Source organism: Gavia stellata, chromosome 21, assembly GCF_030936135.1.
Source record: "Gavia stellata isolate bGavSte3 chromosome 21, bGavSte3.hap2, whole genome shotgun sequence".
Taxonomy (NCBI): Eukaryota; Metazoa; Chordata; class Aves; order Gaviiformes; family Gaviidae; genus Gavia; species Gavia stellata.
Window position 1 is genome coordinate 13,234,023 of NC_082614.1, and position 16,273 is coordinate 13,250,295.

A 16,273-nucleotide genomic window follows, 5' to 3' on the forward strand; every position below is an offset into this window, starting at 1 on the left:
AAAGCAGCTTTTTGTATCACCGCACTATTGGGCCAGACTTTCTACCTGACGCTGTCCCTTTCAAGTCTTTTAAAAACAAAGAGGAGCCCGTGCATTCCCTCCGAGTTGTTTCCTGGGTTTGCAAGATCACTCAGTCAGGTGAGGCGAAATTCTAATACCAAATAAGTTTACAGTGTCCGATACGCGAGCCGAGAGCAGTAACTAGCCAAAGGGTTACTAACAAACTCCCGCTCCGCCCAGCAGCCGCTGTGCTTGCTGTAGCAGCCCCTTCTTCAGGTATCGCCACCGTTTGCTGCATTTCCTATTAGTTCTAGAAGCCTTACGGTCCCCTCCCTGTCCTCAGCACCCTCTGCCTGTTGATACCCTCGACTGTCAATTTTATATTCCAACGATGTTAGTTATATTTTATTTATAAAAAACTGCTTTAGGGGTAACAGACGTGTGTGGGGAACCGGAGGGCATGCCCGAGGGCGCCGGCAGCCGCACTGGGTACGCCCCTGTGTGTACAGTACCGTGCCGAAGACTCGCTTGTGTGTGACAAACCTTCTGTACGACTTCCTTCTCCTCCTTGCTGTTACTGCATCGTTCCAATGCCTGGGTGTGCTTTGTGTACAGTATCATTGTGAGTTACACAGATTAAAGAAATGGGAAGGCTCTTCTCTGTCTGCTTTTTTTGGGAGACTCTAGAAACAGACACGTCACAAAACCAAGACGGGAGCAGGTGCCACTTTAATGGGGTTACAGCAATGAACAGAAGGTGGAAACCCTCCGCGCAGATCAGTCCTGCAGGACCCATTTATCCTTTTTCTTTTTTTTTTTTTTTTTTACAGTTTGTAGATTTATGGACTTTGCAGCGGGGAAAAGGCCAGCTGTTTGCTTCACAGCGGCCATGGGCACGGCTCTGAGAAGCCCAGAGCCCTAATGCTGCCCAGGGCCTGGGCTGTGGGGAAGGGACACAAGTCACATGCAGGAACAGACAGCAAGGCAAAGCCACCCCTCTGCAAAGCACGCATGCCCCCACCCCGGCGCAGTGTCCCAGGTCAGTGCCCCCCCAGCGCCACCTGATGCGATGAAGCTGCAGGAAGGCTGAGTAAAGCCCCCGGGGCACCGCGGAGGGTGGCACCTGAGGGCACAGGGGAGAGCTGCAGCCTGAGCAAAGCCATGCAGCGGCACGGACACATCTCTGAGCAGGGTGGGTGAGTGCAAAGGACCTGCGAGCCTGCAGCACCGGGTAAGCATGGGGCTTGCAGATCCAGCAAGGAAGGGGCCAAGAGCAACCCCTGAAGGGAAGAAGTGGCAGCCAGCTGTGTTTTGCAGCCCAGCACATACCCTGTCCTGGCCGCAGCATTGGCTCCTGCCCACCAAAGCCCAGAGCCGAGGGGCAGCAGCACCTCGAGGTGCTCAGCACCAGCGAGCCTGTCCCCTTGGGTGCTGCTGAGCTCCTCCGGCCTCAAAAGTGGCATCAGGACAAGCAGGTCCAAGTGCGTTACAGCCACACTGGCCCCAGTCAGGAATGGGAGGGGAGAAGCTGTTTACTGGGAGTTGAACCATTAAAGTCACTCTTCTTCCCAGTCAATAACTTACAGAGCGGCTGGAAACTGGCCCTGGGGAAGCATCCTGATGCAGTGCTGTCTGCATGGTCCAGAGACAGAGGTTCACTCCCGGGCTGGCGCTGGCAGCAGGACAGGCTCCTGGCACGGCTGGCGCCCAGGCACTCACTGCAGCATCCCTGTCCTCACCTGGAAGGCCAGCCCGTCCCCCCGGGTGGCTTGCTGCAAAGGGAGAGACGCAGGCGCTCGCAACACTGCCTGCCCAAGGGTGAAAGACCACCACCACCCACCCGCGGGAGCCCCTGCGGAGCTGCCAGGGCTCCGTTTGCCCTGGTACAGTTGGTGGGGTGCCCAGGGAGACAAGACAATGCCTCTGGGTGCAGCCGGGGAGCTGCTGCACCCACCCACCCGCCAGCAGCTCATGCTGGTGGCAAGTCCACGCTACCTTGTTAATCTCCTTGTGTCTCTCCTTGCTGACGATCTCTTCTAGTACTTCTCCGTCTCCCTTAATTAGCCTGGAAGACAAGCACAGGGCCAGAGCCATGAGGGCTCCCGGCAAGTTCCTGCCTGCTGCACTGTTTTCCAGCTGCAGAAAGCACTGACCCCCCCGCCCCAAGGGCTGCTGTTGTGCCCCAGCTCAGGCACACAGCCACCAGCTCCCTCACAGCGGTACGTGCCCAGGACCAGGTGCTGGGCTGACGCACCCCCAGGCAAGGCCAGTGACAACCTACCCCGAAGTTGCATTAGGTGACGTCTTTTGGCTGTATCAAGCTTAAATAGCACGGCAGGCTTTTCCGTTGCTCTTACGGGATTAATGTCACCACGCTGCAGCAAGGACAGGTGTGAGGACTCAGCACACTGCTGCATGGGCCAGCGTCCCTGCCCCAGGCTGTGGGCACTGTCTGCTGTGTGCAGAGCCAGTCATGCTCTCAAAATAAAAGCATCTCCTGCCACCCCACCATCTGCAGAGGCTTCGCTGTCAACAGCAGTGGCCCCAACCCCTGCAAAACCCCTTCCTTTTTTTTCACACAGAGTTTAGGTCTGGTCCTGGCTGCCCCAGGAAAGTGCAGAGCCGTTCAGAAACAGGAGCCAGTTTGGGCCTGAAAGGCAGTCAGACCAGGGAGCATCTTGCTGAGCAAATTCCAAGCAGTGTTGGAGGTGGCTCACACCTCCAAACATGAACAGAAATTTAATTGTCTTCATTACATGCCTTACAGGGAACCAACCTTTGTTCCACACCTCCCTGACCCCTGCAGGCTGCCTTCTATTTTAGGACTGGACTTGTCATACCCAATTCTCTTCAGCATGATGTTTTCTGCTTGCTGAGAAGATGCAGTTTATTAAAAACTGGGTCATTTCTATTTGGCAGCTGAACGAACTTCAGTTTGATTGTTTCTGTAACCCCAAGGGGCACACGCTCCCTCCTCACTTGCAGCCGGGTGCTAACCGGGGCCGAGTGTGTGCACGCTTCAGAGCTGAAAGGCAAGTGCGTGAAGCAGTGGGGTAAGGAGGTGTCAGTCACCCCTCTGGTTCCTCTTCTGCCTTTGGTTGCAGAGTCCCATTTAATGGGAAGAAACTGAACCCTTCACAGCGCAAGGAACAAACCTCCAGCAGCGGCATACTCTGGTGTCTGCATCCCACAGCTCTGGGTTGGGACGCAGCCCAGTGCCCCTTGCATGGAGCCCCAGCACAATTGGATATTTTGGTGTCAAACATGTCACTTTCTGGGTAAGTTACACCAGGTCTGATGGGAGGGGATCTGCGAGGGATCGGCTCAGGCCTTTTCTGCTGGGTCCACGCATGGTACTGCAGTGCCATGGACCGGCATCCTCCAGGACTCCAACCCACACAACGCAGATAGGGACGGGCAACCTGCCTCCTTCTTCCCCAGGGATCATACCTCGTTCTCCCCGTTTCAGGATCCACGACTCTCCTTATGACACTCTGCCTCGCGTCCCATTCTTCCTTTGTCATTGGCTTCATAGCCTGGATTCGCGATTTTTGTTCATCTGTCAAAACTGGAATGTATCAGTTTGTCAGAGCCGTGCTCGTGGGGCCGGCTCCTGGCCGAGGGGCACAGCACCACGCCTGAAACACATGCCGCACCGGCTTCCTGCCGGTACTCGGGGTTCAGTGATGACCCACGCAAAGGAAGGGCCACTTCATGTCCCAAAGCCAGTACCAGCTTTGCCAGTTTGTAACTGCTGACCATGACCTTCCATCTGGCATCTTTGTTCCCCACTCACATCTATAAACTACATCTAAACACTTCACAAATGACTCTCTGAACGCGACTCCTTACGTTTACTTGGTGTGGCTCAAAGGTGGCCACGATACGTAGGAGGGAGGAGCATCAGGAGCTCCTTTCTGTACACAGCCCTGCTTTCCTCGGACATCTTGCGTGGGTCCCAGCAAGGGTGACATGCGAGCGTCCTTCCCCAGTATGACACTTGTGTGCCCTGGCTTCAGCAGGAGGGAAACACCATTGTTACCTGGTCCGGAGTCCACCAGCGACTCCTTCTGCCACTGCTCCAGTGAGGGGCCGGGCATCACATCTCCCTTGGCTTTCTCCTCCTTAGCCCTTTCCTTTGACTTCTTTTTTGATTTCTTCTTTGTTCTCTTCTTCTTCTTCTTTTTGTCTTTCTGTTTCGCTCGCTTTTTTTTGCCATGTCGCCTCTTCTTTGTTTTGGAGTCACTGTCACTGGAGTCATCAGAAGAGGAGCTGGAGGAAGACGAAGATGAGGAGGAGCTGGTGGATGAAGACGCTGTCTCAGAGGAAGAGGTACTTGCCTTCCTCTTCTTTTTGTCCTTTCTTTCCTTCTTCTTTTCTGCAATACATCAGACTAAGTTGAGTAGAGCAGCTCTGGCCCCGCGGCAGCAGGGATGCTGGTTATCACCCTCCCAGCCTGGTTTCTTTCTTGCCTGAAGAGCAAAGCCCCCAAAGCCGGGCAAAGACCCCTCTGTGCCAACACCTTTAACACATCACAGTGTGCGGTGCCACACTGCCAGACCAGCACACGGAGGGGCTGTAGGGCTCCGCACTTGTCAGAACCAGACTAAAATGGGCACAAAGTGCACAGCAAGGCAACAGACACTGATTTAGCTAAAAGCAGGGACCCTCTTCTCCCACCTGGGCCCCTCTGTGCACCTGCCCCAGGAAAATATGGTGAAAGTGCGGAGTCGCGGGCCTTTCCCCTACCTTCCTTAGCTGCCACTGAGCTCGACTTGTGTCTGTGAGACCCAGAAGTCCGCTTCTTCGGAGGAGAGCTGCTGCCCCGGTGTGAGTCCTTGCTGCTTTTCCTCCTTTTCTTCTCCTTCCTCTCCTGTCTGCTCCGAGAACTGCTTTTGCTCCTGCTTCGCGATCGCTTTCGAGACTGGCTGTGGGCCATCGTGCGTCAGCCCCTGGAGGGAATGGGTTACATCAGTGCCACGGGGGAGACCACCCTCGCTCAGTGGCAACACGTCCGGCAGCCCCAAAAACCTTAAATCCAACCCTGAGCCAACCAGCCCTGGAAGACCTGCTCATGTTAAACTCCCCCTCTGCTCACGCCTGCTCTCACTGAGCTCCCGATGCGCAGGGGTAGGTCGGGGTCACCTGTCACACAGCTGTGGCCAAACTGAATTTCACCAACCCACAAAATGGAGCCATCAGCAGAGAGCTGGGGCCGTGCAGGGACAGCACTGCCGTCCCCGGGCAGCCCTCACCCGCCTCGAGACAACCGTCTCCACCAGGCTCTCCCCGCGCTTCTCGCGTTTGTCCCTAGATGTGATGACTAAGAGAGAATCGGGATGATCCCCGCCGGGGTCGGGGTTTGCAGGCAGCGCTGTGCCCCATGGCCCCAGGGACAGCCCCCGGCAGCCACGGGCCAGGAGCGCCCCATGGGGCTGGGAGCCATGGAGAGGACGCGGCACCCACAGACAGACGCCAGCAAGGTATGAGCGATGCTGCAGCGACAGTCAGCAGAATGAAACATCCTCCCCAAGCTGAACACGGAGTCAATCACCCCATTATTTAAAATGCCGAGAGCCAAGGGGAGGAATGAATTTTTAATATTCCAATTTGCTTTTAGAAAACAGATTATGCATTGAGCTGGCATCCCCGTCCATCAGCCCGACCGGCTGCCAGCAGCCACAGGCCAGAGACGGCATGATATATGCTCTCATTAATTTAAAAAACAAACTGGCACGGTCGGCAGAGCAGTATCTGGGAAATGCTTTCTCACAGCCACCTTCCAACTACCACATTTAATTAATTGCGTGTTTACCACCTTGACGTTCCCAAGCGGCGATTCGCTCCCCAATGAATCAGACCCTCGACTGATTTCCAAACGGAAATTTCAATCAGAAAAAAAAGCCAAAACCAATTAAGGACAGGCAGGGAAATTGCTGAGGATGAGAATCCTTCATCGACACGCACCCAGCAGCCGTCCCTCGTGCCAGAGCCTTGCTGGCGGGACGGCGTTTGGGTCCTGGGTCTTGCTCCATCCATGGCCGTGACGGCAGGACCCGCTTTTATACAACCGCGGCAGCAAGGCCAGCGGATGCGGCGTTGGGTGCAGACAGGAGCATCCCAGCGAGTCCGGGGCGATGCCGCGGCAAGGGGACGAGCCCCGAATCCATCGCAGCAGCACCCCAGGCTGGTCGCGCCCCAAAGCTGGGGTCTCACCTCCGCTCTGCCACCAGGTTCGTGGCTGCAGCGGGGCGGCTCCTCCTGCCCACCCAGCTTCGCCCAGTGCCTGGCGGGGAGCCGGGAGCCCGGCTGCTGCTCTGCCCCTGCCACAGCTGCAGGGGCAGCCCCTGCCCTCTCGCCCCAACACAGGGAGTCTGCGGCATGCTGGCCCTTTAAGAGCTCAGCAAGAGGTGTTCTGGCCCTTTAAGAGCTTAGCACAAGGTGCACTGGCCCTTTAAGAGCTTAGCACAAGGCGTTCTGGCCCTTTAAGAGCTCAGCAAGAGGCGCACTGGCCCTTTAAGAACCTGCGCAAGGTGCACTGGCCCTTTAAGAGCTCAGTACTAGGTGCACTGGCCCTTTAAGAGCTCAGCAAGAGGTGCACTGGCCCTTTAAGAGCTCAGTACTAGGTGCACTGGCCCTTTAAGAGCCCGGCGCAAGGCGCGGCGCCTTTAAGAGCGCGGCCCCGCGTGTCCGGCTCTTTAACAGCCCCCCCCCCCCCCGCCATCGCCTGCCACCGCAGCGCGCATGCGTCTACCACCCCCCCCCCACACACACACACCCCCCCACACCCCCCCCCCCCCCGAGCCCGGTGTCCTCGCTGGGACGGCCGCTCCGGCCCGGCCCCGCCGCAGGTAAGAGGAGGGAGGAAGGGGGCGAGGGGGGGACGGACGACACACGACTCACCGCGGCCGGGCCGGGCCCCGCACCGCCGGCACCGAGCCGGGCACCCGCCGCCGGGTCCGCGCTGGCCTTCCCCCCCCGACTTCCGGCCGCCGTGCGCTGGGCCGGGCGGCAACTGGGCCGCGCTCTTTGGTTCCGGGGTCCGCCGCGCCTGCCCGGCCCCGCCGGTAGCCGCTGGGCCAGCGCTGGCCCGGGCTGGCCTCGCCCTGCAGCTGAATCGCTGGGCCTAGGTCAGTCGCAGGTAGGAAGCGCTGATCTTTTCTGCTGAAAGATGTGAAACTTGACAATTGTTTTTCCTGACACCAGCCCTTTGGCTGCGCGCACAAATACAACGGCTGGTTTCCTTCCCGAGACGCAATTTTAATGGGTTTTGCTAAGGAAAAGCTAATCAACACTGTGTGCTAATGGCATCCCCGGCCAAAAATACAGCGGATCTGCTGGGAAGGCTTAAATCAGCACCCTTTGAGCGAGCTGGACTGGCTCACATTCAGCCTTCCATGATGCAAAGTCCACCCGCTGTAATTAATGCAGTCGAATAAATGAATGAAAAAGCCCCTTACAAACGCAGTGCGTCGGTGTATATCAAATATACACAATTAACTTTCCACAGAGGCAAATGCAGCCACCAAATCAAAAGATACTTGGCGGCTTTAATTTGTTTTGCAGATGGGAGAGTCCGTGATTTCAGCCAGCCAGGAGTAAGACGGGGAAAGCGCTTGACCCTCCTAACGCATTGGCTGCCAGGGGATCTCGGTGCCAAATGAGGAAGCCCCAGGCTTGCCTGCTGTGCCCAGGTTGAGATGGTTATTTTCTATTTCCACTGGTTCCCGTAACTAAAGGAAGGGAGTTAAACATACGCTCTTGCCTTCCTCTGGAAAGTTTTGCTATGTTGCAGGTAGCTCCCAGAGCTTTGTCTCTAAAGCCCGTTTCTGCTTGTTTAATAACATTCACGCTGTCTTTAAAAGGGAAATTTCTGCTCAGAAGAGCTCGTGGAGGCCTTAAGAGACTCACTCAGTCACCCTGTGGGATCAGCTCTCCCTATATTGTTCCTGATGGATTTTTCTGAGCCTGGGTTAGGTAAACAGTGATGCTAATTCCATGCCATTCCCAGCAGCCTGTTGTGAATCGCCTGTATCTCACTTTTGAGTAGATCCTTCACTGTCACCCAGCAACAAAAAGCTCTTCCCCTTTCCCTGGAAGAAGACAGGAGTCCCTGCGAATAGCAGAGCAGTGGTAAGTGCAGGGCTTTATTGGACCGTTCTTTTCCATTTACAGCGGGACCCGTGATGCTGCTGTTAGCACAGAGGTCTTCGCAAAGGCCAAGCAGCTTTGGGTGTTTTCCCCATACACCTGAAAATATTTACAGAGCCTTTGCAGTGAATCAAAATGCATCTTTTCTACGTCTTTTCTGCGACTTCCAAGCAGTCCTCCAGCCCAAGCGTGAGCCTAAGTACCATCTCTTTCAGCTGTCCAAGCAGCTGGCTTCCCTAACCCCAGCAGGATTGGTTTTGCATCACTTTCCAAGGCGATAGCTACTCCTTACACAACTCGTGTATCCATCCAAGAGTCTGTTAGTGCAGTCTGAGAGGGCGGAAAGGAGCTTTAGGCAACTTGGTCTGGAGAAATCAGGCTCTACTGTCTGCTACCACAAGGAACAGACATTCACAGTCTCAGGCACATCATCTTCAAGGGTTTCTGTGAACCCATCTCCAAACCCCTCTGCTTCCACCAGCTCAGGTTTCTTGTTGCACATGGGGCAGAGCTGATTGCGGATGGCAGATGATCTCATCCAAATAATGAGGTTCCAGCGCTCCCCAGAGGCAATGGGAAGCGCCCCATGGATCTGCCCTCCTCGGTGTAACAGCCCCTGGGCTCCCACATGTTCGATCTCTATGTACTTTGGCACGGGGGTAGGATCCTGGAACAAAGGGAGGCAGATACAGCATTACACTAGAAAGTCCCTAGCAGAACAATGCTCAAATAGTTGAAACTTTTACTTGTCACCTCTTCACCCACAGCAGCCAGTGAACAACACGGAGAGGACTCACTGCACCTCTGAAATGCAGCCACTTCAGTGGTGGCTTGGCAGCAGTTTAGTACAACGGTTTTCAAGTAAGACATTCTCAGTGCCAGGTCTGGAGGCAATTTAAAGACAAGAATTTCAATCAAAAAACCTGTTTCACCAGTGTCTGGGAGCTTTTACCCTTCTCTTGCCAGAAGTCCCCTGGAAATAGGGGCTACAGATTTAGGTTTAAGTCTCATCTGAAATAAATTCCCTCTCTCTCAGCACCTCCCTGCTCACTATTTCAGTTGTGGAAAGATGGGCTGGTTTGTTTCACTTCAGTTTCTACTATAATAGCTGTCTCTGTCCTCTCTTTGAAGCTTGACTATTGGTAACATGCTTGTAGCAGAAAAGGTTCATGTATAGCCAAGACATTTAAAAAAAATGGGGAAGGGACAGAGCAGGTTTGACTGTCAGAAGTGAATAACTGTTTTTTAGAACACAATTAAGGCCTTGAAACTTGGGGGCGGGGGGGAGCTGGGGGTGAGAGGGTAGAGGGGGAACTGAATCGGTGTCCAGATTAGGGATATGCTCAGTACCTGGCTGAAATCCCCAAAGTACAAGTTGCCTTCTGTGAATTCTTTTCCCAGTGAAACGTTTAAGGTGACTTCTGCATTGTCATAGTGAGAGCTCAAATCCAGATCTTCGTGTAGCGAGTACTTGACAACAAATGCTTTATGACTGTCCAGACAAGCGCCTCCCAAGTCGGGATAAAGCAGTGCCGTTATGGGCCGCAGGTATTTTTCACGCAGGGGTGTGATGAATGTTTCATCCATCCCAAGCTCATTTAGCAAAACCTGTCTCAAAGAGAGGAGATGGGAACAGCTGACCAACTACGATGTGGCTTCATTAGCGGTGCTGCAGAGCTGTCTTGTTCTCTTCCAACCCTGCTGCTTGCTCAGATAAAGAACTGAAGAGCAAATGCTCCAGCTACAGGCAGAGGAAGGAGGATCAAGATGGAAAGTGATGGGGAAAAGACAGAGTAAGATCAAACGTTGAGTGTTCTTTAAAAATGGTCTCCTTGACTTAAATGTATATTGCTTAAATACAAGGTGCCCTTTGCTCTGATATACCAACTCCCATCCCCTTTCCTTGCATTGCCCTGTCCTTTTGTCTCTGTAATACACATTCCCTCAACCCTTTCACTTCAAGGGGGCTGTACTCAAACTGCTCTGTGCTCAACTTACAGGCATTTTGGAAGGGAAGGGAGTGTGAAGCGAGGAGGTAAACGGAGTCTGCTTGTGAACACTCCCCCTAAAGAAGCACAAGAGCTAGTGAGTCTTACCCCATAGTTATTCATAGTGTTGGGCCTGCCTTTAGGCAAGTCCGACTGCTCAAAGTTCTCCAGCTCATCCACAAAGACTTGGCAGAATTCTTCTGTGAACACTGGGAGTCGATAGATCCTCTTATCTGTCAAGAGAAGGGAGACACCGTTTGCTGGGGAAGATAACAGGTGAGAGTGTTCCTGGCTGTTGTGCTGTCTAACTATATTGTGCTGGTGTCAGTGAGAACGCAGGACCCACACACTTCACTTTGTGCTCAGGCTGCTCAAAGGGCTGGAACCATTCTGCGGCATTGGCTCTGGGATGTATTTGTTGGTTTTTATGTTGGCCCCTTGTTTCCAGGCTTCCCCATCCAGTCGTGAGATCTGGCACTGATTTAAATGCCTGCTGTAGGCACCAAGGAAATGTTTTGAGAGGGTCCAGATGGAGGGTGGTGAATCAATGGCTCATCACAGACAGTCTGAATACAGCCTCCTGGAAGGAGACTCAAGGTCATTTAGGGGGATGGGGGACTTGCTCATCCAGTGCAAACCTTCTGGAAAGACCAGGCCTTCTGAGCTGCCTTTCAGGGTAGAGCCCTAAAGGTCTGTGTAAGGGGAGCTCAGTATCAAGGACATAGAAGCTGAGATAAAGCCAGTGTGAAAAGGCTGCATGTCTGGAAATCGTGCCTTGGACAAATGCAGGAGCCCTGCACACACACAACATTTGTGTCTGTCTTTTTGTCTTGAGAAAAGGAGGCAACTTTGCAGCTTCCCCTGGACATTTTGTCAGCATTTCTGGTAGTGAGAGATCTTCACAGATGCCTCCAGGGAAGCTTAAAACACAGACCTCTTTTTAAAAGACTGAAATCTAGACTGAAACTATTTCAGCTCAGACTAACCAACAACGATTGTCTGAAACGGTAAAGCACTTGGGGAGGGAAAACCAAGCTCCCCAGGCTAACAGTGTTCCTTCAGCAGGCTCCCTGTGAGGTTGTGGTACAACCAAAACCCCAGTTCTGCTGCAGCTAGAGCCTCTGATGAGACATCAGCAGACTGGGACTGGAAAAGCAGAAAACAGGATCTCATCCAGAGCATAACTGCTGCACAATACTGCCTCTCCAGAGACTCTAGTCAAGCAGAAAATAACATCCTGTTTGCCTCAGCTGTGTATCAAATCTGAGCTATGAAAGACAGGGCTTGAAAACAGCTGTCATCACTGAAGTTGCATTGTCACACGGGGAGATCTTTGTGGCTGATGTGTTGTTTTCTTTACCTGAGAAGGACTCGATGTAGCGCAGGAGGCCGTGGAGATGAGCATCTGGTGATGTGCAGTATCTCACAATTTCTAGAAAATCTGGGGCCAGGAATGAATCCTGGCATCAAGGGAAGGATGATAAAAACACACAGAAACACAATTAGCCTGTGCATTCTTTTACGGCCCAAGAGGAAAACGGACTTCCAGGGAGCCACAGGAAAACATGTAGAGTCTAGGAAGCAAGGCTGATAGTCACACTTGCGTTACTTCTGTGACAGGAAATGCAGAATGCTACTGGTGGTTTTCTTGGTGGTTTAGGTAAGTTGCTGCTTGCTCTGGTTCATGGGTTTCCAAGTACAACTGCCAGATTTATGCTTAGCGTGATGGGAAAGAGCCTGGCTCGCATTATGGACTCCTAACAGGTAAGTACAAAGTCTTTCCTAGCAGATTTAGCATCTTGTCATGGCCTCAGCACAACAAAGAGACAATGCTCTGCTGTAAGCACTTCCCCACACAGACCATGACAGACAACAGCAGAACAAACAGCGGCAGAACGTGTTACTAAAGGATCACAGAGCAGTAAATCTGTGCAAACTTGTTTGTGTGTTACTGCTGATCTGGGGTAATTATCCAGCTGGGAAGTCTTGGGTCTGGCAAACACAAGGACATTCAAAGCAGAGGAGCCCACAACAAGGGCTACCCTGCGTTTGCAGTGGGGTGTATACATGCAAGCAGCCTGCTGCCCCCCTTCAGCTGATAGTAACTTGTCTGTGTTAAGCCCATAAAGGCAGGTTTCTGTGGCTATTCATTAGACCTCACTGACCCTGTTTGCTGCAATGATGCTTCAGAACTAAATTACTAATGGTATTCTGAATCCAGTACCAGGTGCTGGTGCAGCTTCAATACAGAATAACCCTTATCTGGCTGTAAGCCAGGCGGAATCTTGCCTGGAGAATATGCTTTACTGTGAAAGTTTTTAATTCAGTTTTAATATACTACGCTTTGGTTTTAATTCAGTCCAGCTCTAGCACTGTGAGCAATCCTGAGAAGGGGGCTTCCTACTGCAAAAATAAACTGTCAGGCAATTCCCTGGGTGCAAAATAGATTCCAAACATACTGTCTACCTGCAGAGTGTACACTTCTGGGTGTTTGCGTTTGTAGCACTTTGAGATGATGGCTTTGCGTTCCACTGACTGATGAATTAATTGTTTTCTTCTCTGCACTTCTGCCTCAATCTACAAGTAAACAATAGAGCATATTGTTAGAAAATCAAAAGGGATAACTAAAACAATTCCAGGAATTTGCTTATTGTTTTAAACCAGTTATTTTTGTTCTGGGTACCTCTGGGAGACACAGTGTATGCCTTTGATTTTCTGTAGTCAAGACAAGCCCAATAAATATCTGAAAAGCCAAATGCCTAAGAGGGATTTGAGACACATTCTCATTACGGATGGCTTAAAAAATAACTGAAGTCTCTCCATGGATGTGTCAAATGTAGCTGCGAGGTTTCAGCCCTTTCAGGCATTCTGACGCCTCATGAATTGCTGGCCTACGCTTTAAGAGTCTGGCTTATGTTCTGACAATATAAGCATTGTCCGAAATAAAGACATTTGCTGGGAGGAAGACAGGACTTGTCATGAAGGGATTACTGCTAAGTGTTGTGGGGACAGGCTAATCTGTCATTTCAGAGGAAACAGCTGTAGTAGCAGCTGATTCAGGCAGCTCTTCCTATTTAATAACACCCCATAACATTTCTCAGCAAAAAAAGGAGGAGAGTGTGACCGGTACCCCCTGCTCCCGACCCCTGGTAATGTGGTTAGCATAATTAACGCCATTTTATAAAGCAAGCAGCCATTCTCTGTGATTGAGCGGGTCACGTATTCATTCCTTTTCCCTCATTATCAGGCCCTGAAGGTCCTGTGAACCAAGTAGACAAACCAAACACATTTCTTCTTCCCCTCCCTACCAGCCTCAAGGTTCCTGGGCGCCAGGCTGATTACTCCCTTCCTTGATGGCCTTGAAGGTCCCAGGCACCCGGCCAGCCAGGCGTTGTTGATGACCCCGTCACAGAACGGGGAAGCGTAACAGCACCCGGAGCACTGTCTATAAAATCAAGCAGTTACAAGTCCTAAGTGGGGAGCTTGGACCTGAACTGCTGCTGGACAGTGAGAGCTGTGACCCTCCGCAGGCCAGGGATGCCTCCCCCGTCATTTGCTTTCTCCAAGGATTGAGTGAGTATCTCATATTCTTTCATACGATTTTTCGGTCTAGATTATGATGGTTATATTGGTACAGCAAACCACTTATTAAGATCTGACCTGATCTGCAGAGGGTCCCGCTGATTAGAAATGGTAAGTTAAGTTAGGATCTAAGGGGTTTGAAATTATAAGTTAAGTTAGGATCTAGAAATCCTAATTAAGTTGTATTATAAATTCTGTATTATGCTGCTTATTGTGCTACATTGATTCTGCTTGTAGAAACCCTGTGCCATTCTAATCATGAATTCTGTGCTATACTAATCATAATACCCTGTTAAGAAAATAAAGCTTTAATTGTAACTACAATTTAGTGCTGGCATCATCCTGCCAAGGATCCCTAAAAGAACCTGTCTGTCCCCTTAGTGTCGGGTGAAATGGGAGCTGGTTGTGTGACAGATCTCTGTCCCTGGCCTGGAAAGAAAGACGGATCCCTCCCTAAAGGTGCCCTGGGGAGAGTTTTGGCCATACGCCCAGGGCAGCGCTGCCTTCCCCGCAGACCTCGTGTGAGCTCTGTGGGATCCCTGGGTGATCCCATGGCAAGGCACTCTTTAGAAGTAATTGACAAAAGAAGGGATGAGGAAGGACAAACGGGAAGGGTGCTGGGAGCCAGCTGACTACAGCCAGTTAGGGAGCGGCACGGCAGGCCATTTTCATAACGTGTTGGATGACAGTATTTACTCCCAGGGCGTTGCCAGTATAAACGCACCACCGACAGCGTCCAGCCCCGGATCAAGGCGCCGGCGGGGAATGTCTCCCTTCGGCCTCTGCCCGGCACCGGGTTGATCAGGAGAAGGCGCCGGGGAGCCGTGCCCGCTTCTGTCAGGGCCGGGGCCTGTGGCTTCAGCAAGTCCCCCCGGCTGCTTTCGTGCCGACCACCGGCCCCCGGGCCACCGCCTGTGTGGAAATGCCACAGCTGAAGGGGGGATCCCCCGAGGGGAGCCGGGGGGCGGTGTCCCCTCCCCGCCCCGGGACAGGCCCCCCTGAGGCGGGGGCTCCCCCCCCCGCCGTGAGGCGGCGGCTCCCTGCCGGAAGCTCCCCAGGGAAGCGAAGCCCCCGGCCCGCTCTGGCGGGGTTACCGGCCAAGCCGCGCTCACCTCCCGCAGCGCGGCTCCGAAGTCCTCCTCGCTCCGGCAGCCCCGCTCCCGCAGCGCCTGCAACACAGGCGGCCCGTCACCCGCCGCCCGGCCTCGGCAGCCGCCGCCACCGGGTGGGGGGTGCCCGCCGCCCCGCCGTTACCCGCCCGTGGTCGCGGCGGAGCTGCCGCTCGTCCCGGTACCGGACGTGCAGCCCGTAGCGCCCCACGAAGACGTTGTCCGAGAAGAAGCAGGCGCAGGCCAGGAACGGGCGGCCCGCGGACATGTTTCCCGCCGGCGGGCGGGCAGGGCCGGTGCCGGGCGCGGGTCCAGCCGCCAAATGGCTCCGCCGCGCAGCGGGGAGGGCCGCTTCCGGCCGAGCCGGCGTGAGTGAGGGCGCGTCGGCGAATTCCGAACGCGGAGAAGAACGAGGGGAGACGAAACGTGCCCGTTTCCCCCCGGTTTATGCTTCTGTTTTGTAATTTCGGTGGCGTCACCACGGCCGGGGCCTGCAGCCATGCCGCCTCCCCACAGTCCCCCCCGCCCCAACCCGCAGCAATGCCCAGGCCGCCCTTCCACCCTACATCGGCCCCGCGGCTGACTCTGTGCTGACGCGGGCGAGGAGCGCCCGGGCCGGCGGTGACACCGCGGGGGACGGCGGCGCCGCGGGCGGAACAGCCGCTCCCTTGACGGGGGCGGCGGCGCTGAGGAGCGGGTCCGGTCCCGCTCCGAACGGCAACGGCCGCCGAGGGTTATTTGTAGACGGTCCCTCAGCGCCAGCGCCGGGCCCCTCCCCTCCCCTCCCGGGACCGTGCCCGCCCGTGGCGCGCGGCCGTTGTGCAGGCGCGGGCAGGGGACGCGCCCGGCGGGGGCAGCCCGGCCCCGGGGCGCCCGGCCCGGCCCGGCCCGGCCCATGCTGGCCATGGACTCGGCGCTGCAGGTGGCCGAGGAGGAGGTGGTGGCGGCCGAGTCGTGCGGCCCCAGCAGCAAGTTCGAGGACATCTACCGGCTGTTGGCCGAGGGCTGCTTCCCGCCCAGCTTCTGCTCCATCAAGAGGAAGAACCTCAAGCGCTACGCCCAGAAGTTCGTCGTCGACGGTGGGGACCCGGGTGGCACGGCGGGACAGCCCGGCCGGGGCCTGGCGGGGCGGGGCGGGGGGCACAGCGGCAGCAGGGCCCGAGCGGGCGGGGAGGGCCCGGGGGCGCTGCGGAGGCCTGTGGGGACGGCGACCCGCTGGCACGGGGGCGGGTGGGCCTCGCCCGCAGCGCGGGGGGGACGTGCGGGCTCTCGGCCCTCTGCAGAGAGGGAGCCGCGGGATGCGCCTTTGCGGGTACCCACCGCCCCTCTGACGCCATCTCTGTGTCTCGGCGTAGCTTTTGGGGCGCGGAGCGGGGATTGCGGCAACCCGGGGCGGCACCAGCGCAGAGCGGGGTGGCTTTATCTCCGCGGAGGATTTTGCCT

The 16,273-nt window shown here is 54.8% G+C and overlaps 2 protein-coding genes across 2 annotated transcripts; both read right to left on the bottom strand.

Annotated features, from left to right (window-relative positions):
• Positions 1-1,045: 1,045 nt before the first annotated feature.
• ARL6IP4 (ADP ribosylation factor like GTPase 6 interacting protein 4) lies at positions 1,046-6,931 on the bottom strand. The gene is made up of 6 exons (XM_059827552.1): positions 6,904-6,931; positions 4,750-4,952; positions 4,043-4,378; positions 3,451-3,568; positions 1,996-2,065; positions 1,046-1,772 (listed from the first exon to the last, which is right to left on the bottom strand). Exons 2-6 carry the CDS (start codon positions 4,937-4,939, stop codon positions 1,716-1,718), a joined length of 771 nt encoding a protein of 256 aa, XP_059683535.1. The 5' UTR covers positions 4,940-4,952; positions 6,904-6,931; the 3' UTR covers positions 1,046-1,715.
• Positions 6,932-8,062: 1,131 nt separating this feature from the next.
• On the bottom strand, positions 8,063-15,098 carry OGFOD2 (2-oxoglutarate and iron dependent oxygenase domain containing 2). The gene is made up of 8 exons (XM_059827778.1): positions 14,976-15,098; positions 14,834-14,890; positions 12,606-12,716; positions 11,500-11,599; positions 10,778-10,780; positions 10,248-10,372; positions 9,502-9,759; positions 8,063-8,818 (listed from the first exon to the last, which is right to left on the bottom strand). The coding sequence occupies exons 1-8, from the start codon at positions 15,096-15,098 to the stop codon at positions 8,543-8,545; spliced, it is 1,053 nt and encodes a 350-aa protein (XP_059683761.1). The 3' UTR covers positions 8,063-8,542.
• Between the last annotated feature and the right edge of the window lie 1,175 nt (positions 15,099-16,273).